This window comes from Agelaius phoeniceus, chromosome Z (assembly GCF_051311805.1).
Source record: "Agelaius phoeniceus isolate bAgePho1 chromosome Z, bAgePho1.hap1, whole genome shotgun sequence".
In the NCBI taxonomy this organism is placed as follows: Eukaryota; Metazoa; Chordata; class Aves; order Passeriformes; family Icteridae; genus Agelaius; species Agelaius phoeniceus.
In genome coordinates this window covers 13,819,827-13,844,841 of record NC_135303.1, presented here as the reverse complement: position 1 = coordinate 13,844,841, position 25,015 = coordinate 13,819,827, and the positions used below count along the sequence as shown (strand labels likewise).

At 44.6% G+C, this 25,015-nt stretch overlaps 3 protein-coding genes across 4 annotated transcripts; all 3 read right to left on the bottom strand.

Annotated features, from left to right (window-relative positions):
• Positions 1–1,938: 1,938 nt before the first annotated feature.
• LOC143692249 (BMP-binding endothelial regulator protein-like) lies at positions 1,939–2,766 on the bottom strand. Its single transcript, XM_077172154.1, has 2 exons — positions 2,474–2,766; positions 1,939–2,229 (listed from the first exon to the last, which is right to left on the bottom strand). The coding sequence occupies exons 1-2, from the start codon at positions 2,678–2,680 to the stop codon at positions 1,939–1,941; spliced, it is 498 nt and encodes a 165-aa protein (XP_077028269.1). The 5' UTR covers positions 2,681–2,766.
• Positions 2,767–3,236: 470 nt separating this feature from the next.
• Positions 3,237–7,757, bottom strand: LOC143692248 (IgGFc-binding protein-like). The gene is made up of 5 exons (XM_077172153.1): positions 7,473–7,757; positions 5,934–6,495; positions 5,199–5,791; positions 4,420–4,993; positions 3,237–3,451 (listed from the first exon to the last, which is right to left on the bottom strand). Exons 1-5 carry the CDS (start codon positions 7,755–7,757, stop codon positions 3,243–3,245), a joined length of 2,223 nt encoding a protein of 740 aa, XP_077028268.1. The 3' UTR covers positions 3,237–3,242.
• A 7,587-nt stretch (positions 7,758–15,344) lies between these two features.
• Positions 15,345–19,460, bottom strand: LOC129133674 (sushi, nidogen and EGF-like domain-containing protein 1). Of its 2 annotated transcripts, XM_077171352.1 has the most exons (8): positions 19,313–19,460; positions 18,557–18,610; positions 18,432–18,467; positions 17,990–18,120; positions 16,937–17,218; positions 16,646–16,783; positions 15,937–16,115; positions 15,346–15,542 (listed from the first exon to the last, which is right to left on the bottom strand). In XM_077171352.1, the coding sequence occupies exons 2-8, from the start codon at positions 18,591–18,593 to the stop codon at positions 15,539–15,541; spliced, it is 807 nt and encodes a 268-aa protein (XP_077027467.1). In that variant the 5' UTR covers positions 18,594–18,610; positions 19,313–19,460; the 3' UTR covers positions 15,346–15,538. The 2 variants fall into 2 exon arrangements, with proteins under 2 accessions (XP_077027468.1, XP_077027467.1); XM_077171353.1 differs by lacking the exon at positions 18,557–18,610 and having other exon boundaries at positions 15,345–15,542.
• Between the last annotated feature and the right edge of the window lie 5,555 nt (positions 19,461–25,015).

Genomic DNA, 25,015 nt, shown 5'->3' with positions numbered 1-25,015 from the left:
GAGGAGGGAGACTGGGGAGGGAGGGGCTCAGTGTGGAGCACAGTGCCCCAAACACTGGGGTCACAATGCCCTGAAATTTGGTGTTACAACATCTCAAATTTGGGGATCATATTGCCCCATACTTTTTGGTCTCATTGTCCCAAAATTTAGGGTCACATTGTCCTCCATTTTCGGATCAAAACATCCCAAAATTGGGGGCCAAAATGCACCACACTTCAAGGTCATCATATCCTACACTTTGGGGTTAAGGTGTCCCTCACAAAGGGGTCACAGTACCCCACATTTATAGGTAACAGCACCCCCCATTTTTTATCACATCATCCCACATTTTGGGATCACATTGCCCCACTCTTTGGGGTTGCAAGGAGCCTCACTTGGAGGTCACAATGTCATACTCTTCAAGGCTACAGTGTCTCACAATTTGGGGAAAAATACCACATATTTTGGGGTCAGAATGCCCCATAGTTCGGGGTAACAGTACCCTATGCATGGGTTAACCTGCCCCACCCTTAGGGGTTGCAGTGCCACACACTCTTGGGTCACATTGTCCCACACTCTGCTGTCAAGACACCTCACACTTGACGAGTCACATTTTGTCACATTTTGGGGTAACAATTCCCTGCATTTTGGGGTAAAAACACTTCACGCTTGGGGTCACATTGCCCCACACACACTTGGGTGCCACAGTGTTTTACTCTTTGGAGCCACAACGATCCATGGTTAGGCATCACTTTGCCATGGATTTGTGGGTCATGGTATGTCCACATTTTGGACATACCACATGATTTAGGGTCAAATTGCCCCCACATTTTGGGGTCATACTGCCTCACTCTTTGAAGTCACATTGCACCATACTTTGGGTCAAACATATCACACTTAGGGTCACAGTGCTACACACTTTTAGGTCAAATTGCCCCACAATTTGCAGTTAAACACCCCACACTTGGGGTTGTGATGCACCACACCTGGGGGCCATGGTGCTACAAATTTAGGGGTCACAGTGTCCTGGACTTTGGCGTCAGAATGCCCCATACTTTGGGACTGCAATGCCCCACATAAGGGTCCCAATGCCCCACACTTGGCGGTCATGTTGACCCACATTTAGAGGTAAAATATCTCTACACATTGGGATGATGACCCCCCCACCCCTCCCCCCCAGTTTTCCAACTTAGCAAATGAACCTCAAATTCACACCCCAAAAAAGCCTTTAGAAGCGTTTATTGACTGTTGTATCAAAACCAGCCCTTGGCAATATCATTTTTATATGGGGAAAACCACTGGGATTTGGATCTTTTTGACCTGAATGCGATATATTTCTAGGTTCCAGGGTGTGGATGGCACAGCAAGGCATTAGGATCCACACAGATTTAATCCATTTGAGATAATGCATTTGAGGCAAAATCCAGAATTTTCCCAAGTTTTGGGGCATTTGAGGTGGATCCTCAAATGGGATAGATAGGAGCATCAACTTCCTGACGGGTCTGGTGGGAGATGTGGCTGGAAGAGAAAGAAATACTTAATTTTGGGCAGATATGGGTCAGTTTTGGCAAAAATGGTGAAGCATTATGCAAAATGGATTATTAATGAGCAAATAACGGGTCTTTTTATGCAAAAGTGGGTCAGCATTATGTGTAATGGCCTGATTTGGTGGAAAAATGGTATTTACTATGCAAAGTGGCTTGTTGGGAAAACTATCTCATTATTGGGCAAAAAGACGCCCCTTATAATGCAAGATGGCTCATTTTTTGGCAAAGCAGTTGCTTACCCGGATCGTTCCCACAGGATCCTGCCTCAGTCGCTGCGGATGAAACCAAAGAAACTGGAAAATTCCTTCCAGGATCTGCCCAGCCCCTCCCCCACTGACATTATTGCCAAATTTCTGAGTGGGAAAACATAATTTTCTTGGAGTTTGGGGTAAATAAATTACTGAAGAATTACTCACCACCCGGCAAAATCCCGGGATTTCCACATGTCCACCACTTCTCCAACACTCTGGGCAGCACGTCCGTCTGGAAGTTTCAGGTCGTCTCTGGGGTTTCCATTGAAATTCCCACAGGGGGCACAGAGACGGGAGGCCAGGCCTGAGGTGACAGTGATGGTTGCCTTCCCATCCCGGGTGATGGTGATGGACATCCCAGAGCGGTGGGTGATGGTGACATTCTCAGGGGATGATGCCACAAAGATGGAGTCAGAGACAGTGGTGGGGGGCCGGGTGAAGAGACCATTGACCTGGGAAAATTAGAGAAAATTATGAAAAACATGATAGAAAGCCAGTTTGTTCCTGGGCAAAAGGCTCTAGCTTGGCAAGAGCCAAAATTCCTCTTCTCTTTTTGTAAAAATGGCTCATTATTGGGCAAAATTGCTCTACATCAGACAAAGTGGCTCACTACCAGGCAAAATCTAGAGAGATTTTTGCCCAGATCTCTCTAGGTTGACCCAAACCACCCAAAACTCCCTTACCTGCTGCACTCACCCACACCTCCATGTTGCCATTGACACTGACAACACCCTCGCGGACAAAGACAATGGCAGCAGTGGCCGCAGGGACGTTCATGTCACGACAGTCGCTGACCTCCACTACCACCTTGAACCAATCCGGTGCCTCCTCATCGCAGAGGGCTGACACCTTGTAGGTGCCACTGGCCAGCAGGGGCCCGGTGGCACCATCAAAGGTGGTCATGGTGGCTCCAGGCGTGACCCGGCAGTGGCCTTCCCTCCTGGCACACACCTGTGCCCCGTCATGGGTGATGCACACCTGGTCCTGGGGACACTGTGTCTCCCGGCACACCAGTCCCCGTGATGGGTGACAATGGCATTCCTTGGAGCAGTTGTTGAAGGTGACAATCTCACCTGCCTGGAAGTGGAAATCTCACAGATTAAGCACAATCTCCCAAATTTTGGGGGAATTTCCTGAATTCCAAAGGGGGAAATCCTAGAGAGTGAGAAATTCAGGTGGATTTGGGGAACTTTGGGCAGCTCAACCAGTTAGTAGTAACTTTTTCCCTCCTAATCACAGATTTTTTGTGCTGTCCTTTTTTCTCATTGATTATTAATTCATTTTTCCTGCAACTCCCTTGCCAGTTGTCAGGCTTCTTCCCCCAACAATTGTCGTTTTTGCCGTTAATTGTCCTTTGTTCACCCCAAACCCTCTGGAACTCTCTAGATGTGGCAGCTCAACCCCCAGCCTGATTCCCAGAAAACCAACCACACCAGTCCCCAGGCTCAGGTGTCACCTGTCCTTGTCACCTGACCTTGAGGTAGCGTCCCCTGTGGAGGCAGCCGCAGCGCTCGGGTGACACGCAGGTGTCCCCATCGAAGACGAACCCCTCGTCACACTGACACCCCTCAAAGCACCCCCAGCTGCAGCGGGCGGGGCCCACCAGGGCAGCACAGGTGAGATCACAGGTGCGGGTGCAGAGCTCATAGTGGCTGTTTGGGGGGCAGGACAGGGCTGGGGAAAAAGAGGAAAAAAAAACATTGTTGGGACAATTCCAAATTGTGCAGGGTTTTGGTCAAAATTTGAAGGTTTTCAGAAAAAAGTAGGTTTTTTTTTTTAATTTGATAGAGTATTTTTCAGAAACGGATTTTTTTTTTCCTAGTTTTGGCATTTCCATCAAAACTGGGTTTTTTCTGTATAAAAATTGATGTGCTTTTTTTTTTTAATTTAATGGCATCATTCCAAAATGGCGTTATTTCTCCATATTGGAGTGTTTTCAGTAAAATGTTATTAATCTTACCAAAATGGCAAGTTTCTTCAAAGTTTTACGTTTTTTTCTTCAGGAAATTGAAGAAAATTGGGCTTTTTTCCTGAAATGAAATGGTTTTAGCAAAATTGGAAGGTTTTCTGCAAAATATTTTTTTCCAAACTGAAGGGTTTTTTTTCAAAATTAGAGGAAAGAAGTTCAAAACTGGAGGGAATTTTTCAAAATTAGTTAACTTTTTAAAGTGGTGAGCAATTTTTTCAGATTTTGAGGCCTTTCTCACAATTGAAATGTTACAATCAAATTTGAGAGAGGACTTCGGAATTTTAAAGGAATTTTTGCATAAAGGGAGGATTTTTTTTCAAAACAGAAGGGAACATTTCTAAAATCTCAGTGAATTATTTCAAAAATAGAAGGTATTTTTGAAATTTGATTTTTTTTTCACTTTTTGAGTTTTTTTAAGTACTGGAGAATATTTTCTAAAACTTAAAGGAATTTTTGCAAAATGTGAAGATCTCTTTGAAACACAGGGGAACTTTTTCAAAATCTGAGGCAACATTTTCTAAAATAAGGAACGTTTTCCCAAGCTGGAGGAAATTCTTTCCAAAACTGTTTTTACAAAACTTGAAGGATATTAGTTTGTTTTTTTTTTTTCCAGGAGAAAATGTAGCTTTTGAGGAAAAAAGGACCTGAAGTGGCAAAATTGTTCCTGACTTACGGCAGAACTCCTTTGTCCTCCACGGTCCGACCGTAGCGCCAGCAGCTTGGCAAGCAGCGGCGTACGCCTGCAGCGCGTGGCACAAGGCAGCGCGGTCCCCGCTGGCGGCACAGACGTCATGGATGCAATGGGTGAAATACTCCATGGGGCTAACGCGTGGGTGGCACCCCCGGAACGGCCCTGCTGCGTCACGGATGATCCCACAGGATCCGTTCCTGCCATACATCGCCTCTTTGGCGACATCACACCTGCTGCACACACCGTCATCGCAGCCATCACTGCACGCTTGGTCCTTCTCTGGAACCTTCCAGGAGGTGACAAATTCCTGGGTGTTTTCTGCCAGTGCCCCATTGGGCAGTCGGAAGTCATCACTAGGGTCCCCATCATAGTCTCCACCCAAGCCGCAGAGCCGGCCGCGGTAGATGTCCGGGACAGTGATGAGGAGGAAGGTGGCTGTGTTGTAGAGGATGCGGATTCCTGCAGCAGTGTGAAGGATGATGTTATTCCCCTCTTGGCCAATGCGGAGGTTCTTGTCCTCTGTCACCAGTGGGAGGGTGTAGCGCTCCAAGTCCACCTGGAATGGGGATAGGGTGACATGTGTGACACTTTAGAATTGTCGCTCCACAGTGTGACTGTGGAAGGAAACACCCACCCTCTTTATAATCACGGTGTCACCATGGGAATCACTGGATCCTCCCCACAATTGACATCGTACCCACGGATGGACACCACCACCCTCTTCATTATCACCACATCACTGTGGGGGTCTCCAGACTTACCATCACCTCCCACCTCCGTCCCCGCTCCATGGTGACGGTGTACCCATGGATGGATACCACCACCCTCCTTATCAGCACTGGGTCACCGTGACTGCCTGCCTCGTGCTCCACCAACACTGTGAAGTTGACCAATCGTCGTGCTGGCTCGCACACCCGTGCCAGGATGTAGGTGCAGGATCCCGGGATATTGAAGGTGCGTCCATCAAAGGTGACATAGTGGGGATCTCCTGACACAACCAACCGGCCGTAACCAGTGGGGTGACATCCCAGCACGCCGTCTTCCACCCGGCACTCCTCATGGGCACCACAGAATGCCTCCTGGCAGGTCACTGTGCCGTTGGTGCCGCAGCGGCAGCGTTCCCGGCATGAGGGGTAGAACTCTGTATCCTTTTGGTAGTAGTGACCAAGGTACTCACAGCCACACTCAGAACGGGGGACACAGTCGGAGCCGCTGAGGACATAACCGGTGTCGCAGAAACAGCCCTCGGAGCAAGGAGATGCAGGACAGGAGGTGGGGACGGAGGGGGTTAGGCAGGTGGGCTGGCAGGGGCTCCCACAGAGCTCATAGTGAGAGTGAGGGGGGCAGGAAAGAGCTGGGCAAAAAAAACAAGGAAATGGGGAGTGAGGGAAATATCCGAAGGGATTGGGAGTCCCTCAGAGAGGGAAGGAAGGACATGGAAGGAGGAGAGAGAGGGAAGGGAGGCTCCCATTTCCCCCCATCCCACCCATACTCACCGCAGAACTCCGCCGTCCTCCATGTCTCCACAGCCACTCCATGACTCTGGCACGCAGTGACATAGGCAGAGACACCCTGACACACAGTGTCACGGTGTCCCTTGTAGTGACAGGCATCAAAAGCGCAGTCCTGCAGGAACGGCTCCGGGTTGATGACACGGTGACACTCCCGGAAGGGTCCCCCTGCTCGGGCGATCACCCCACAATACCTGTCCCCACGGTATGGCTGCACCTTCACTGCGTCACACACCGGGCACTCTGCGCCACAACCAGCTGAGCACCCGGGGACGTCCCCCACTTTCCAGCTGTCACCCAGCTGGGTCTCATGGGAAGCACGGTGGCCAGCGGGGGTGACAAAGTCGTCATCGGGGTCACCATTGGCATTGCCACAGAGGCCACAGACGGCACCAGAGTAGGTGGTGGGGAGGATGACACGGGCGTAGCTGTACCAGTCAAAGGTGACAGTGACACCAAAGTCGGTGGTGACAAAGCCATGGACGCCACGGTAGAATATGGAAAAGTGGGGGTGGGTGAAGGGAAGGGACACAAAGGCACCATCCACCTGCAGGAAGGGGAGTGAGACAAAGAGTGGGGACAGGAGAAAAGAGCTTTTAAATCATAGTTTGATAGTTTCATTTTATTTTGGTTTTGTACTTTTATTTATATTATAATTTTAATTTATATTATATTTTAAATTCTATTTTCTCTTTTTACATTTATTTCTTCTTTTTACTGGCTTTCATTTTTTATCTATGCTTTTTATTCTTATTTACTTTTTTGGGTATTTTTATTTGAATTATTTCTATATTTTAATTTGGTTTTAATGTATTTTGAGTTTAATGTAATTTGAGGTAAAAATTGTGGAAAAATAGGAAATTGGTAGAAAAAGAGGGAAATTGCAACAAAAAGCTGGATTTAGAGGGGAAAGGAGGAGTTATTGGGAAAAAAAGGGGAAGCATGGGAGACAAAATGGAATTTCAGGGAAACCAGGTGATTTGGGGGAACTAAGAGGATTGAGAAAACAGGATTTTTAGAGGAAAGAGTTGATTTTGGGGGAAAAAGTATTTGAGAGATAGAAGGGGGATTTGAGTGAAAAGAAGGGTACTTGATCAGAAAAAGAGGAGAATTTGCAGACAAAGAGGCATTTTAGGGGAGAAAATGAAACTTTTTGGTGAAAAGGGGATTTTGCAGGAAAAAAGAACAATTTTGAGGGGAAATTGTGGAATTTTTGGGGGAAAGGGGAAATTGGGGCAAAATTAAGAGCAATTTGGGAGAAAAGGGGGAGTCCAAGGGTGAAAAGGGATATTTGGTGAAAAAAACATATTTGGGGAAATAAAGGACATTTGAAGAATTAGAGGGGAATTTGGGTGAAAAAAATGGGGAATCTGGGAGAAAATGGAGAATTGAGAATTTGGCATTAAAAAAAGTTAATTTGGGGGAAAAAACAAGACTTGGGGGGGAAAAAGGTAATTAGAATGGAAAAAAAGGGGACTATGAGATAATTTGGGGATGAAAGGGATTCCTTGAGGGGTTGCCCACCTTGACCTTGCGTGGGTGCTCCTGGCTCATGCTGATGATGGTGCCATAGACCTCCAGGTTGACGGTCTTGGTGAAGGACACGGCACGGCTGCCACGGTGGTTGTTTTCCACAGTGACATTGAAGGGGACCAGGGTGGGCTTGGGGGTGCACAGAGCAGCAAACTGGTAGATGCAGGAGCCTTGGAAGTCAAACCTCACCCCATCAAAGGTGGTGTAGTGCGGGTCACCCGTCCCGATGCAGGTGTAGTGATTGTTGGGTGTACACCTGGCGATGCCATTAACCATGACACACTTCTCATGGGATCTGCATCCCCCTGGCTTGCAAGTCACTGTCCCTGAACCCTCACACCGGCACCGCTTCTGGCAGCTCCCATCTTCCCAGAATTCCTCGTGGAGCTTGTAGGAGCGATTGTTGTGGAAACAAGCAGAGAGGGTGGTGCTGGGGTTGGTGGTTGCCTTGATGCCTACAAGGGATTTAAGAGTTTGTGAGATATCATAGAGGGATGGTCCTCAGGAAAGCCCCAGTGGAATTCCATGTGTTGTGGACACCTGAAATCAAATCAAGAGGGCTTAGAAGTATTTTAGGGAGAACCAACCAATGCAAGCCTTCCCTGTAATGGAGGTTTTGGGTACATTGACACCTAAATCAAACTGGAGTTCAAGATGCACCCCACAGGGACAACCCTCAGGAAAAATCTTAGCACAATTCCCTGGTTTTTGGGCAGCAGGAGTGAGATCAGGTAGATTTTTGGGGTCATTCCTTCCCCACTGGTTTTGTTCATGCCTGTAAGTGTGGAGTCAATGAGACACCAAGCAGGTGTGGCCTTCAAGGAAAATGCTGGTATAATTCCATGTGTTATGGACACCTGGGGTCAGATTAGGTAGGTAGGTGGATTGTGGGATGTTTTGGGGTGAAAAGACACATTGATTGTGTTGATGTCTACCACCATTGCTCTAGGCTAATACCCACAGCTGAGTTCTCACATGGATCCTCTTCTCCCTTCCCCAAGATCATCACAGGCCCCCATATGAACTCACCACACCCCTCCTTGCCCTGTGCAGTCTCCTGGTCTCCACAATCTTCCTGGCATGAAGGATCTCTCCAGCTTTCAGCCCAGTCCTCACCACCTTCACCAGGAATACCATTGGGAACCATGGCTTCATCATCTGTATCCTCATTGAAGTTGCCACAGAGGCCACAGCTGGCCCCAAAATAGCTGCTGGGCACTGCCACCATGATAACCTGGTCCTCATCATAGGTCACCTGCAGCCCAAAATCTGTCTGGAGGATGGTACGACCTTCATTTTGGAAAATCTGGACTTTTCCCTCTTCCAGGATGGCTGGAAGATTGGTGGGTTTGTTGTTAACCTTGTGGGGTAGGAAAATGAGGAGGAAGGTTAAACCGCAGCAGGTGGTTCCCAATCCCACGAAAAGGACATATATACAAAGGGAGAAATAATTTTATGAATAATCAATTTGCCTTATAAACCAGAATTTTTGCCCTACTTCACACCAAGAAAAGCTCAAACTCCAAATCTGAATAATTTTCTACATCTTCTGAGCTAATCTTGTTTGTATGGAGACCAGGATTGGAGAAAAAACACATTCCACCTGGAAAATTGATTTGGAATGGAAAAAATTCCCCAAATTCCACAGGTATGGCAGTTCTGCTTATTTTTTAAGGTGAACATAATATTTCAATGATTTATCCTCTCACACTTTTTTTGATATTTTTCCTTGTTTTTTGAAGTTCAAACTCACCCAGAAATTTTAATCCACTTGGACCAAATGATTTTATTGGAATGATGGATCTGAAACTCACCTGGACGGGCTTGTCCTCACCAGCATGGATGGAGATATTGTAGGCGTAGACGAAGACATTGGCCAATGGCTTCTTGGATTGATCCTGGCTCCGCTGCTCCTCCACGGTGAAGGGCTCCAGGGTGGGGTCAGCCCCGCAGTACCTGGCCAGGGTGTACCTGCAGCCACCGCGGGGGGACACGGAGGCCCCATCAAAGGTGTGGTACTGCAGGGATGGGGAGCCTGTGCAGGTGCCCAGGTAGTCGTGGCGGCAGGAGGGTGTGCCCTTGTCCAGGTGACAGCTCTCCTTATCCCGGCACTGCACCTGCCAGCAGGGGTCTGTGGGTTTGTTAGAGACAGAGGGTTAAATTCTATTAATTGATTATATTATTGATATGTCTAAGTATATATTTGTTTTATATTTTGCATGTTTTTGTATCTGATTTGTAATTACACATAAGTTTTGCTATATTATTTATAAATATATATATTATCTTTATGTTTGTTTAGATATGAATTATTTATCCACATAATGCTTATGTATTTCCATCATACATAATTACTAAAAATATAATAAATATATCTGATTCTAAATAATGTATAAATGTAAATTTGTCACAGACATGTTATCTCATATATATATATTGTATTTGTCTCTAGACTTTAATATTTATTATTTATAATGTATTTATATTTATAGATAGGGATTTTTATGTATTATTTATGTATTTCTCCATTGATTCTTATTCATCTATTTAATATATTACTTTTAGGTTTTTTACTATTATTCCTATATATTTGTGTATTAGTATTTTTTTAAATATTGCTATTATAATATTATATATTATCATGTAATGTTATATATTATTATAATACAATAATATTATTATGTAATGCTATTATTTTTATTTAATAGGTGTTTGTCATTTGTATGATTACATATAATTTAACATAAATTCAATTATATTAAATATTAAATATGTATGAAATTTAATTATATTAATTATCTGTTATTCATATCTATGTAATTCTATATCATTTATATAGATGTCAAATTCCACCTCCACTCACCACTGTCGCAAGCTCCCTCTGCTCCATAGCGCTTCCCCTGTCCCATCCCAACGTTCCACACCCCAAAGGCCGCTGTCTCATGCTCCACACGATGGATTCCAAATCCGCTTCCCAAATTTATCCCAACCCATGAATATTCTGTCCCAGGTATCTGCTGCCATGCCACACTCCCTAATGGCCTCTTGTTTAGCAGTATTCCAGAAGTTTCTGCTGTCTTGGCCACTAGGAGGATGCGGTTGTCATATCCCTCCAGTGCAACAGCACTGTAGGAGTTGCAGTAACTGGTTATGTCTGGGATGCTGACAAAAAAGGGCTCAAAGGTTACTGCACCACTGTTCTCACCACTGCCCAACAGAAAAACCTGGACACCAGCTTCGGAAGTGAGGAACAAGCCCTGCGGGGATTGGGTGCCATAGAGCAGAGAGTGGCTGGGTTGTATCTCTCGTGTGGTTTTGGTGACTTCACCATGACCTGTGACACGCGTTGGTTGGGCAGCAGTGATGTAGATGAGGTTGGATTGTCCCTGGAAGGGCACTGGTGGCACAAGGAAGGATTTTCCCCACTGGGTGATAGGGTGTAGCTGTTCCACCACGTGATCGCAGCGGGTCAACCTGCCCACACAGGTGTGACCAGTGAAGACAGCCACCGGTCTCTGCGCCAGCACCCGCGTTCCGGAAAGATCGGCTGCGCTCTGGATCTGTGCTGCTTGGAATGGCTCCAGTGGGATGGTGAGGGTGGAGCCACGTCGATGCAGCCGTCCACGGAAGGTGATGTCAGCATTGAGGTGGATGTTGACTGTGGTGGGTTGATCCCAAGCAGCCACCACAAACTGGGCATTGCGGGTGGGGCCAGGGTTGGGGGTGACCACGTGGTATTCTGTCCCCCACCTGTGAACCGGGATAACGACAGCGGAGTCAGCTGCTGTGGGTTTGTCGTTGACCATCACTGCGGTGACGGCGGCAGTGGTCTTCACCACCACAGCGTTTTCAAAAATTTGGCTTCCCACCATCTCGGCTTGGGGTGGGATCTTCACCAGGACTGGTTGGCTGGAGGCTGCTTGCACCGTCATCCGTAATCCGGGTCTCTTCATGGATATGGTGGCAGTGGTGGATGGGGAAGGGCCAGTGAGGAGGAGGAGGCGGAAGTCGCTGCGAAGGGTGCGCTGGTCACCATTCTGCAGGAAGGCCACCAGGAATTCATCACCCAGGTGAGGTGGTGACATCTCAGAGGTGATGCTAGGGGCATGGAGGACAGCTGGGGGGAGGAAGAAGAGGGGTGGGTAATCTGATAGATTGATTGGTAATCAATTAATTATTGATTTGATAGATTATTAAATTGATGGATTACAGATTTTATGCAGATTTGTTTGGTTAGATGGATAATTGGTTTGATGGACAGTTGATTTCATGGATCACTGATTGCTTGATTATTGATTTAGTGGACTACAGATTTGATAACTTGATCAATTTGGTAGGTTATTGATTAATGGATTATTAATTTAATGGGTTAATGATTAGATAAATTATTGGCTTGATGGACCTTCAATCTGCTATACCTTTGATTTCATTTGCTAGACCACTGATTTAATGAAACATTGATTTGATGAAACATTGATTTAATGGAATATTGAGTCAATAAATTATGGAGCCAATTGACTTTTGAGTCAATGGATTAATAAATTGATGGATGTTTTATTGGGCAGACTATTGATTTGATGAAGTGCTAATTACATGGGTCATTGGTTTTGATTTGACAGTTTATTGAGTTTATGGACTACGGATTTGATTTGATGGGATATTATTTTGGAGAAAAAATTTAAACCTTGATCTGACAGATTATACCTTTAATGGATTACAGATTTGATGGACTTGATTATTATTATGAACTATTAATTTGTTAGATCACTGCTTTGATGGAGTGATAATTTGATCATTGATTTGATTAATTTTTCATACATTCATTCTCCAGTTAGGAGAGTAAACTCCAGTTGGTAGAGTAAACTCTGAAAAAATATTTAATGAATTAGGTTAATCTGTTGGATTATCATTCACTGGAATAAACCATTTGAACAATCATGAATTGTGTTGAAATACTGGGTTGAATAATTAATTCCCTGGGAAAAAAATTGGAGCTTTTGGGTTGGGCAATCCTTCTTCGGTGCTGGATAACCCTTATTTTGATGAAATTCATTATTTCAGGAAAATTTTATAGCTTTTGGGGCATCTCTCCAACTGTTTCCACTTACCCCAGAACATAACATTCCAAAACCATCTCAGCACATCTGCTTTTCCCAAGCTGTGATCCATGATGTTCTGGGTGAAAAAGGTGAAAAAACAGTCAAATTCTCATATTTTTTGAAATTTCACTATAATTTTCCCCAAATTCACCATTTCTTTATATAAAATACACAAACCCCCAAAATCTGTTTCATCCTTGTACTCATCCCAAAAAACAGTGTTTTTGGGGGATGAATTTGTCCCTAAAATCTGTTCTCATTCAAGCCATCCTCAAATTCACTACTTAAATTTCATTTACTCAAAAATGTGAATTTTATTCCACCTGGTGCAAAAATTGGCTTTTGGGGGGGCTTTTCCACGTGTCTTCCCCCACCATCTCAGGTACCTTTCAATCTCCTTTCCCTTTTCCTCTTTTTTTTCTTTCCCCTTTACCTCCCTTTTCCTTTTTCCTATTCTTATTTTTTGTAATTTTATTTTTCCCTTATTTTCTCCATTCTTTCTTTTGTTTCATTTTTCCAGTTTCTCCTCTTTTCCCCAGATTCCATTTTTCCATCCAAATCCTCTTTTGGCTTTTCCATCTCTTTACCTTTTTTCCCTTTTTTATCCCTTTTCCCCCTTTTTACTCCTTTACTCCACTTTTAAAATTTTCTTACCTTTTTATCCTTTCCTCCCCCTTTTCCCTTTTTTTCCTCCACTTCCTTAATTTTCCTTTTCTTCACCCTCCCTTGTTTCCTTTTTCTACCCCCTTTTCTCTTGCCTCACTCTTTTCCCTTTTTTCTTGCTTATTCCCCCTTTTCCATATTTTCCCCTACTTTCCTGCCTTCTTTCCCTGGTTTTCCTTTCCTCCCCTTTTTTCCTTTTTCTCCCCTTTTTTCCCTTTTTCCCCTTATCCCACTCTTGCCCATTTTTTGTTCTTTTCCTCTCTTCTTTCCCCAATTTCCCTTTCCTCCCTCTTTTTCCTTTCCTCCTTCTTTTTCCCTTTTCTTCTCTCTTCTTCCTTTCCTTCCTTCTCCTCCTCTCTCATTCCCTTCCAAACCCCTATCCTGCCCTTTTCTCCCCTAATCCCTTCATAGATCTTCCAATCCCACTGCTCCCAGGACCAGACCCAGGGCTGGGGTGGCAGGGGAAGGGGGGGGGGTGGAGGTGGGGAAAGGGGGGAACTTTAGGAGTCTTCAGATGGATTTTCCCACTTTAGGGAAAATCTTTCCTGCCAAAAAAATAATCAAAGTTATTAGATCTGCATTTGCCCTTACCTGCCTTGGGCCCTGTTTGATCCCCAGCTTAGCTCTGTATCCCCAAAGAGCTCCGTTTTATCCCCAAAGCTGTGAAGAAAACACAATCCCAAATCTGGGAGATCTGGCTCCTCCCTCAATTATTTTTTAATTTTGGCAGAAAAGGGGGAAAGAAAATGACTAATCCAGGCACCCCCAGGGGATCACCCCACCCAATAACGTGAGATAATTTTTGGCCAGAAAAGGTGAAAACAGAGTGAAAAACAGGGTTATTTTGTTAAAACTGATGTCAAAAATTGGCATTACCAGATATCGAGGTTTTTTGCCCAATGTGGTTTAAATTATTCCACAATGACTAGGAGGTGATGGAGCAAATATAGTGTAATTTTTGAGAAATAGAGGGTGTAGTTTGGGCAAAAAAAGAGGGGAAAAGGGAAAAAAGGGAAGGGGAGGAAGGGATGGAATAAAAAACCCCCAGCATTTTGTGGATTGAGGAATTGATGGGATCACCAGGCCCATGGCATGAGGTGCTCCAAGGGGAAATGCCAGGTCCTGCCCTTCACAAGAACCTCTGCAGTTCCAGGCTGGGGCACAGTGGTTGGGAAGCTGCTCATTATAAAAGGCCCTGGGGGTGCTCATGACAGCAGCAAAACCTGAGCCAGGTGCTCCAGGTGGCCAGGAAGGCAATGGCACCTGGGCTGTGCCAGCCATGGTGTGGCAGCAGGACCAGGGCAGTGACTGTCCCCTGTGCTGGGCACTGCTGAGGCCACACCTCAAATTCTGGGGACAGTTTTGGGTCCCTCATGGCAAAAATGATACTGAAGGGCTCGAGGATGTCCAGAGAAGGGAACAGAGCTGGGGAAGGGTCTGGAGAATCAGGAGCAGCTGAGGGAGCTTAGGGGGGCTCAGCCTAGGGAAAAGGATGATTAGGGATGACTTTATCACTTTCTACAATTACCTAGAAGAGAGGTTGCTGCCAGGTGGGAGTGAATCTTTTCTCCCAGGCAACCAGCAGCAGGACAAAAGGAAATGGTCTCAAGCTGTGCCAGGGGAGGTTAGGCTGGACATCAGGAAGAATTTCTTCACAGAAAGGGTCATTGGGCATTGGAATGGCCTGCTCAGGGAGGTGGTGTAATTACCATCCCTGGAGTGTTCAAAAAACATCTGGACATAGCACTCAGTGCCATGGTCTGCTTGACATGGGGTGTTCAGTCAAAGGTTGGATTTGAGGCTCTTGGAGTTCTCTTCCAGCCTTAATGTTCCCGTGGTTCTGTGAGGAGTCAAGGGTGGGGAGGGATAAAGTCGTGTCTTGTATGTTTTGTGTGTCTTGTGATGTCCAAGTGTGTTGCAGGTGCAGCATTTTGGGGGTGTGTGCCAAGCTGTTTGTTGTGGATTGTGTCTCCTGTGTACTGCTGCCCCATGACTTCATATTGCACAAGACCCCAGAAATTACCACCCAAAAAGGCAAAATTTTATTAATTCTGTCACATTTCACCCCAAAACCCCTCAGATCCCCTGTAACTGTGGGAACAATGAGGGTGATGGTGACATAAGTGTGATGACATGACCATGGGTGCCATGACAATGACAAGGACAGGGACACTGCAATGTCTTAGCTGAAATTTTATTGCTCTGCTAGAAGCTGGCATGATCTTGACCTGCATTGTGACTTCATTGGTGATAACAGTGGCAGTGGTGATGTCCCTCTGCCACACTCCCCTCAATTCACCTAGAGGAGATATCAACAGCCCAAGAGGTAGAGCCACTTTCGACCAAATCCCCAATACCCCCCAAAAATATTCCCCTCAGAAATCCAAATTTTCCTCACAAATTATCCCAGAAAATTCCCACCTTTCTCCAACAAACTTCCAATTGTTCCCCAAATGCCCAATTTCCTCCAGTTCCTAATGACCCTGAACTCTCAATATTCCAAGCAAGATTCCCACGGTTCCTCCCAGTTTCCTAATTTTCTCCAACAAATCCTGTCTCCCCCTAAATTCACAGTGGCCTTCACACAGTCACAAATTATTGCCCCAAATCCCAACCTTTCCCCCCTCATTCCTGAATTTACCCCCCAAATTCCCAATTTTCCTCAGAATTTCCAATTTTCTCCTCCAACTTACAACCAGCAGTTGTTGTCCAGCTGGGGAGGATCCACATCTGGGGCCTGGAAGTCATCTACCCTAAAGACCCAGCGTCCTGGGACCTTGACGTTGGAGGTGGTGGTGATGTTGATGATGGCATCGGTTTGGGATCCAGGGATGTTGTAGAAGTTGGTGTCATCACCACTATTGAATCCCGCCTGGAAAATTGGAGGGGGGGGGGGGAATCTAGGAGGGCTCACCCCACCCAAAGAGTTAGTGGGCCCCTAAAATTATTTCAGGATGCGAACATACTTGGTGTATATACCCAGAAATTATATGTACCAAACCATGACCATCACTATGGTGATCATCCCCAGAAGAAGGGTGGACAACCTCCTGTCTTCACCATCATCATCATCATCATCATCATCATCACCATCACCATCATCATCATCAATCACCATCATCATCATCAATCATCATCATCACCATCATCATCAACACTATCATCATTATCATCTCCAATATTTGGGATGGGCCAGCCTCTGACCTCCATCATCATCCTCTCCAGAAGATGGGACAGGGCCACTTGACCTTCTCAAAAATGGTGTGGGCCAATCCTGGACCTTCATCATGATCATGATCATCCCCAGGAAATAGGATGGGCCAATCCCTGATCTTCATCATCATCATCCTCAGAACATGGAGTGGGACAACCTCACCCTCCTCCTCCACCCTCCCCACCTACATGTGCTGGGGTCCCCCCAAGTCCTGTTTCAGCGTCCCCATCACTCGCTGCCCCTGTGGTCCACTGGATGTCCCAGTAGTTGAGGATGATGTAGAACATCTTGGAGTCAGTGGTCAGCACAGCCTGGAAGGTGTTGCCCTATGGAGAAAGGTCACAGACGTCAAGGATGAGTCATGAAGGTCAGGGATGGGTTCTGGAAGCCAAAGTTAGGTCGGTCAGCAAGGCCACCAAGTGGGTCAGCAAGAGCCAATGAGTTGCCCCACCTCATGCCCCATAGACCATGGGCCTCACCTTGTCAGATTTGGAGCCCCAGTAGGCCACATGGTCCCAGGTGGCCACAAAGGCCCAGGTGGCATTGAAGGGGCTTTCAGGGAAGTACTGGGTGATGTGCTGGCTGATGTCCCCCAGCAGCGCCGGGTCAGTGCTCTGGCGGTAGAAGATGTCCCCACCCTCCACGTTGTCCACATCTGCCCAGAAGGGAGTGACGAAAGGGCGCCCGTCCGCCAGAGGGAAGGGGTCGGGGGTGTATTGTCTGACGGGCTTGTCAAAGGAGATCACCCCATTGTTGTTCACCTGGAGGTGACACCAGGAGCAGGTGGGTGCAACACCTTGACTTGGATTTTGGAGTCCTCAAGATGGACACTACAGGTATGTCTAGAACCACTACCCACAGGGAGCCCCAACACCTATCAACACCCCAAGATCCATCGCCCACAGGACTCCCCCAAGACCCACCAACCGTAGGAACCCTCATCCACAGGACCCCCCCAGCACTTAAAGAACCCCTCCAGATCCATCAACTTTCCAAGACACACCACCCACAGGACCTCCCCAAATATCAGATCCATAGCACCCCCTAACAGCAACCACCCCCAGGACCCTCCCAAGACCCACCACCCCCAGGACCCCACAAACCCCACAAATGTCCCTGAGACCCACCCATGAAGGACCCTCACAAAATCCACCATCCATGTGGTCCCACAATGCCCACTACACACCCCAAGATCCACCCTGTGGGGAACCACCCAAAACCAACCAACTACTCCAAGACCCCCCAGCCATATGACCATGAAGGACCACACCATCACCCACCATCCTCAGAACCTTCCAAGCCCCTCCACCCCCCCCCACCCCCACCCCAATACCACCAGCCCCTCAAGATCCCCCACCCATCTGAAGATGTTTCCATGTCCAAGGTTGAAACCCACTATGAATTTAAGAAGGGTTGATTTTGGGGGCGCACACACACACACATACACACCAGTGAAAAATTAGGTAGAAATGGAGGGGAAATTTGGAAAAATGGAGGAAATTCCCCAAAATATGGAATTTGGGGTGACCTACAAATGCAGTTTGGTGGGTTTTGCCATAGAAGGTGAAGGGAATAGAGAGGGTGATTGCCTCAGATGTCCCATCATCGAGTTTGGGGTTGGTTTTATCCCCCTGATGTGGTCCATAGGGATAGAGCAGGGATCCTGCGGGAAAATCAGGATTTGGGAAAATCAGGATTTGGGATCTGCCCCCAAATTCCCACCCAATTACATGGATTTTGGGGTGTATCCCACCAAATTTGGGGTTCCCATGGTTCCCATGGTTACCTAAAAATGGATGTCTCTTCTCCTGGGTTTTCATGGTGAAACTGGGGTGAAAGGGAATGACCCCAGTGGAATTACATGGGAAACACATGGATTTTGGGAGAATAGCAGGAAAATGGTATGATGTGGGTGGGAGAAAGTCTGATTTAGGTGGAAATAATGCTTTTTAGGGCTAAGCCCCCAAAATTCACCTTTTTCAGATGAGGTTTTGGTGTCCACCATGGAACCTGGAGAAGAAATAGGAGGGAAAATGAGTTGATCAATCATTTTTCCAGCAGGGATGAAAATGACAACACTTTTCAGAAACAATATTTACCTAAAATCAGGAGGAAGAAAATACTAGAGGGTGACATCCTCGACCCTAAAATAACTGTAAAAAAAACCCGGAAAACTTAAAAAGAAACTATAAATACATCCAAACAAGCAAACCAACAACCCTCCCCAAAAGAGAGGATGCAGTAAAATGAAGTTTCAGAGACAAAACACCAAACACACACTTAGTCCAGGAATTTTGTGTGGAGGGCTTTGTGCATATGTGGTGTTTTACCAATTTTTAAAAAGAATTTAAGTATTTGAAAAGTTGTTTTTTTATTTAATTATAGTACATTTTTAAGAAATTATTTAATTTGATTCAGGAGATTTTAAAATTTAATTTAATTTTTAAAATTTAATTTACTATGATTCAATTGTAAAAAAAGATTTTACATAAGTGAACATTATTAAATTTAATTTCAATTTTTAATTCTAAATGCATTGCCTTTTTATTTAATGGAGTTCTTAGGTGAATGCTATTTTTCTTTATTTTCTATTTTTTTTTTTATTAATTTTTTATTTAACTAAATCTTCAGTTTTTGCTATTTGTGTGAATGAAGAAATTTTCCCCCTTCTGTGCCCAAATTCAGGATTTTTTTACCTTTTTTTCTGTAAAAAATGAGGATTGTTTACATTTTTTCATGCATTTTTAAGTGATATAAAGGCACAAATCTTCCTTAAGTGCATGTAAAACCACGACTTTAAAGAGAAAATATTCCAAGGAATGACCAAAATCCCACCAGAATAAAAATCCCCTCACCTGGATTTCAATGAAGTGAAGACCTGCAGCCTGAAAATGAGCTCGAACACCCCCAAATGCTGGCTTTCACTTCGTCGTGTTCCTTTTTTTATCAAAACAAAAAATACTGAACATGTAATTTGCCAACTTTCCACCCCTACAATCTCTCTGAGCTCTCCCAGGATTCTTAAGAAAGAGAAATTCAGTCACGTGTTGAGGATTTTATCACGTGCTGGGGATTTTGGACTCCTCCAGATGTATCTTTTTAAGCATAGTTAAGACTTTTTTGGAATAATTTTGGGGTTCTGAAGACACCTCTGGATCCCTCCTCACCCTGTGTGAAGTTTTTGCCCCTTTCCAAGCTTTCAACTTTCATCCCCTGATTTAATTTTTTAAAAATAAAGATGTCCTTTAAAAATTATTTTTAATTATAGATCCTTTATCTCCTTTTTTATTTTTATCATCAGGAAGAAAATACATTGTCCCTGTTTATCTGGGATTTTGAGGACTCTTTTTTGTTATTGTGAGGCTAAGAAAAATCTTTATCATGTACTTTGGCCTTTCTTTCCTGGAAGAAAGAAGAAGTCCTTATATGCAGGAATTCTACTTTTTGGAGGAAAAAAACCCTTTAAACCACCAACATTTTAAGTGTGGTTTCTTTTTTTCTTCTAAAAAGAAGTTAATATCTTTGGTTTTAGGGATTTTTAAAGGGAAAAAAGCTTTTATTCTCTTTATTTTAAGGAAAAAAAATCTTTTTCCTTATTTACCCGGCAATTTAAAAGTATTTTTTGCAAGAAAATTCCTTATTATTGCTCTCCTTTTATCTTCTTATTTTTTCTAAAAGAAAACACCTTAATTTGCTTGTATTTTAAGAAACTTCATTTTCCCAGTTCCAGATGGGTTTTTTCAAGCTCTTTAAAGTTGTTTGTAGTTTTTTTTGGTCCAGGAGCTGGGCTTGAACTTCTCCAGAATCTTCAGCTGGGACTTCTCTCATTAATTTTGCAAAAAAACCAGGCAGATTTGGATTTGTTTCCCTGGAGACAGTGGATGGGGGTTAAAGGGCGGGGGACAAGGATTCTGAGGAATTCACTGGATTTTTGGAGGCGCTCCCTGGAGGAGAGTCAGCTGGGACGTCCCTGTGCATTCCCCTCACCCACTCTTCTTGTGGGACCCCATCAGTGGCAAGATCCACCCGCCCACTCCCAAATTCTCCAAAATTCTAGGGTCAGTTTCTCTTCTCCAGCCTGGTGTGATGAACCAGTCAGAGTTCAATGCTCGCCCCAACTCCCCAGCCTCACACAGTCCTTGCCCTGCAAATGTCCCCAGGACATTTTTGCAAGGAATAAAATCCTGTGTGATTTTGCTGGAGAGAGCCAACAAAATCAGTAAAACTCTGCCAGGGCCTTGCAGGGAGAGGGAGCAGAATTCCAAGGAAAGGTTAATGCTGGCAGTCACTTGGTGTCACTGCTTACAGTGTCTGGTGACAAGGGATGTGAAAACCAGACTGTGTGGAATTTCTTGCTCTTAGTGCATCATGGAGAGGTTTGTTTGGTTTGGGGCTGGGTTGTTTCTGTTTTCCTCCCTGATTTAAGACTTTATCACAACACATGGCTTTTATGTGCACTGCTAATGCTGGGAGGAACTGCAAAATTGTGTTGCTAGGAATCTTGCTAAATGCTGGTTTTAAAGCTTATTTGCATTAGTATAATCTTCCCTGGGGACATGAATCATGGATCATAGCCATTCTGATTAGTGTTAAATACCGGTTTTCCTTTTCTCTAGATTGGACCAAACTTTCAGTTCAGGTAAGAGATTTACATATGCAGTTTTAATTAAATTACTTTTTTCTTCTGAAGTTCAGTTGCTTCTTTCTACCCACTGTAAGGAACCACTTTGCTGGCCTCCTAGCCACAGGTGCCTATGAAAGACACAATCTGGAGAGTCATGTCTTTCAAGGCCACCCAAAATTCTGGATGGATCCCTAGCTGGGTATTAAACTTTTAGCTCCTGAAGAAGGCTGAGTCAAATGGCACAAATTCTGTCTGCTTGGAAAACTGTAGCTTTAAACATTGGAAAGTGGGAGTTTGGATTCCCATTAGTTTAAAACCTTGGCTTTAGAACATGGTGCTGTGAATATTTGTTGCTGTGTTTGCCCTCATGAGGATGTTGTTGCTGTAATCTCATGCTACTGGAACCAGCAAGAGTTACAACAGAGAAAGAGAATACCCTTCCCTGCCTCTTCCCTCTGGTACTGATCACAGAACTCTCGATTTTATCTTCACTCCCTTCTACCTCAGCAGCTGTGACCCTAAACACAATAAATTCTTTATTTTTCTGGTTGAAGGGAGGAAGCTGATGCGCCAGCCACATTTTCCTTCTGTAAACTTCACTCCACAGCATTCCAACAAGACGGCCTCTGTCACCTTCCCCCAAAGCCTCTGGAAAGGGCTGTGCACTGGGCTGTGATGCAGGACGTGGTGGAACACTGATCTGATCTGAACTGATCTGATGTGGCAGCTCCTGCCTTTCCTTTCCTGCTGTGCTAATGATCTCTGCACGCAGCTGGAAAAAAGTGCAGCCTGAAGGATTGTCTGTCCCACCCAAGGGCAGCCTAGGTCAGGAGAGGAAAGCAGGTTTTAATCAGGGTCCCCAGAGTGTGGCAAGGACATTCCGACCCCGTTCCGTGCCATCGGTCACCACTGCAGACCGGCCTGCTGCCCCAGCCGGGCCACGGGGCTGGTCACTGCCGGCTGCTGCTCTCTGATCAAATCCTGCAGGAAACCTCCTGGTGATGCCAGCAGCCTTTCTAAAAAGACTCTGCAAGTCCCAGCAATGCAGCACAACTCCCAGTTGCTGCTCTGCAGCAACAGGAGGTCAGGGATGGTTTAATGCTGCACTGAGTTTATTGCATTAATATCCATCAGTGCAGGTTTGCAGTGAAAGTTCCTGTATCTGCTCTCTACTAGTGTCTCTGCTTTTAAATCTCTCTGCTTAAATTTCTTGTGCTCCATAATTACTATAGAAAGAAAGAGACGCTGGGAACACCTCCCTGGTTGACACTTGGGTTGTATTTACCATTAGTTGCATTAAATCTTTTTGCAATGAGCCTTTGGAAAGAGAAGTAAATGCAAGGAGACACACAAAGAAGCTCATTTACAGCTTTACAATAAAAATCTGAGCACATATTACTAAATTTTAATTCAACTGGCTCATCATACTATGGAAATTTTCCTTTCTTTTTAAAACTGAAATTAATGTAATTTAGAATAACTCCGTTTATTTTAACATTTATTTAATTCCAAAGCTTTAAGATTTTAAACTACAGTTTTCTTGGCAAAAAAAAAAAACCAAAACCAAAACCAAAATCAAACCCAACTCTGGATTAGCAAAGGGTTTTAAAAGGTGCAAAAACCTCTTAGAACTCAGTTCTACATCCCCTGGAACAGATGGAAGGCTTTGACCACATCCTGGTATGGACAGTAGCTCCGCTTTCCCATCCGTGTGTGGCTTTACATACAACCACTTCAGCCCTGGATCTGAATCATACATGCAAACCAGTCATGAAACAAAGCTGGTCTATCAGCAGAACATAACATTTTAGGATAAAATTTCAAGTTTTCACCAGACACTTATCTGTGACTGAATTATATTTATATTGGGGTGCATCTGTGCATCATGGTGTGAATTAACAGTCTGCCAAGATGACAGCTGTATCGTGCTCTGGAAAGTGGACCAGCACTTTCCATTAGAAAGGAATTTTATTTGTTGCCAGCAGTTTCCAGCTAGAGTCGAGACTAAGAAGCTCAAATTACACACCTAACTTATTCTGAGAAGCTATTTATTTTGATCAGACTGTAGCTTCCTTTTGTGATAACATTGAACACGATGCACTCAGGCTTTCTACAACCCAGGAAAGCATAAGAGCAACCAAGTAAAGAAGATTTTATCAAAAAAATAATGTTGACCATTAACCATTTAGCATCTTAAATGATTTACAAATAACATTTTCAGAAGAACTAACTTTTTTTTTTTACTCTAAGTATTGGTGAGATCTGGTTGAAAAATGCTTTGCCTTGGAAAATTTTGTGGGAGAGATCTTCAGTGTTCTCCACAAAACAGATGGGGAAGATAATGAATGTTGTACATCTTCCCTCCTCTTTTTTCTTTTTTCTTCCTGCCAGGCAATCAGATCTGCTTAATCGTGACTCACACAACCCTCTTGTTGCTGTTTTATGCATTTTTTGTGCTACTGGTTTACTTACACCCTGCCAGCAGGCTTTGAACTGGGACTAAGGTTTAATTTGACCTGTGTACAATTAAGAGGGACAAGCAGATTCACCGTTTTTTTTTATGAGAGAGGGGCTCTACATATCTGCCACGGCGTCTGGCAACTAAGATCTCCAATTAAGTCAAACACGATATTCAGTAACTTAGGATTTAGAAAGCCAGATTTCACAAGTTTTATGCAGATGTTTCATAGGATTTAGAAGAGTAGATCTTGTGTGAGTGTGTAGTTTTGGCCTTGAACTTCTTTTCTGATTGTCTAGCCCTAACACAAATGGTCTAATTCTCTTGTGGAGAAATGTCTCCATTCTCTGTATGCAGGTCATGAAAATGAGGAGAAGCGGGAAAAAAAGAGTTAAAACTTTGTGCTATCTCAAGTGACAGGAACACCTATGACAATGATTAAGTGCAACGTTAAAGGCATGTTCCCCTGTCAGAACCCTGTCCTGCAATGGGAGGAATTTTGTTACAAAAGCATGCATGTCTTTGTCCTCTATGAAATGTTAAAGACCAGCTCTAATTTTAACATCAACACGACAGATAATCTCATGTATCTTTCATAATAAGTCCTTTTACATCTGGTGTCTTCTTTTACTTTTACTGACAGATTCCCATGTTCAACACAGTGTTCAGCTTTGACTCATGACATGGTAAAATGCTTCTAGAAGTGTACTGCTGTCTTCTACCCTCAAAATAGCCTCTGCCTTCCCCAGGTGATTACTGTCCCTTATTTTGAATTTCCTTGAAAGTTCAGGTGGCCAGAAAATCCTGAGGTCAGCTAACTCTCAGAGTGATTTCCCATACTGACAGAAGCACTCTGTCTGTGTGTGGCTGACCCAAAGCGAGAAAAGGTCAGAGGTGCAGAGGGAGATCTTTCTGAGGCATTACAATTCTGAGAAAAATTTTAAAAACACTGTTCAGAACATTTGTGCCATCCATGACTGCTAAGTAAAAGAAAAAAGTAGTGCTCCTGCACTGTGCTGAGGTGGAGATTTCCTTCTGACCACAAATATGGGGCTGTGTTTCAGATCTGGGACCAAAAGAGCATGGACAACACACAGGTGATTTATTACTGCTGAACAGTGTTTGGACAGCATCTACTCCTCCTTTGGTTCTCTGTGCTCTCTCAGGGAGCAGGTAGGGTTTGGAAAAGGCATGGGATTTGGCACAGCCGGGACTCAAAGTGACTCAAAGAAGTATTCTGTATCACCCAGGACCGTGCTCAGAGGTAAAACTGCAGCAGGTGGAGAGGAACTCTTCCCAAAGTAGCCACTTCTTGGAGACTGTCTGGACCCGTTTGCTGGTGGGAGGTGGGTGGGTGACTGACTTTGTACCACTCTTCTGTTTGCTTTTTTATTCCCTCCTCATTTATTAGATGGTTTTAATCTGAAGCCATGAGATTCTCATGCTTTTACCCTTCTGATTCTCTTCCCCACCCCT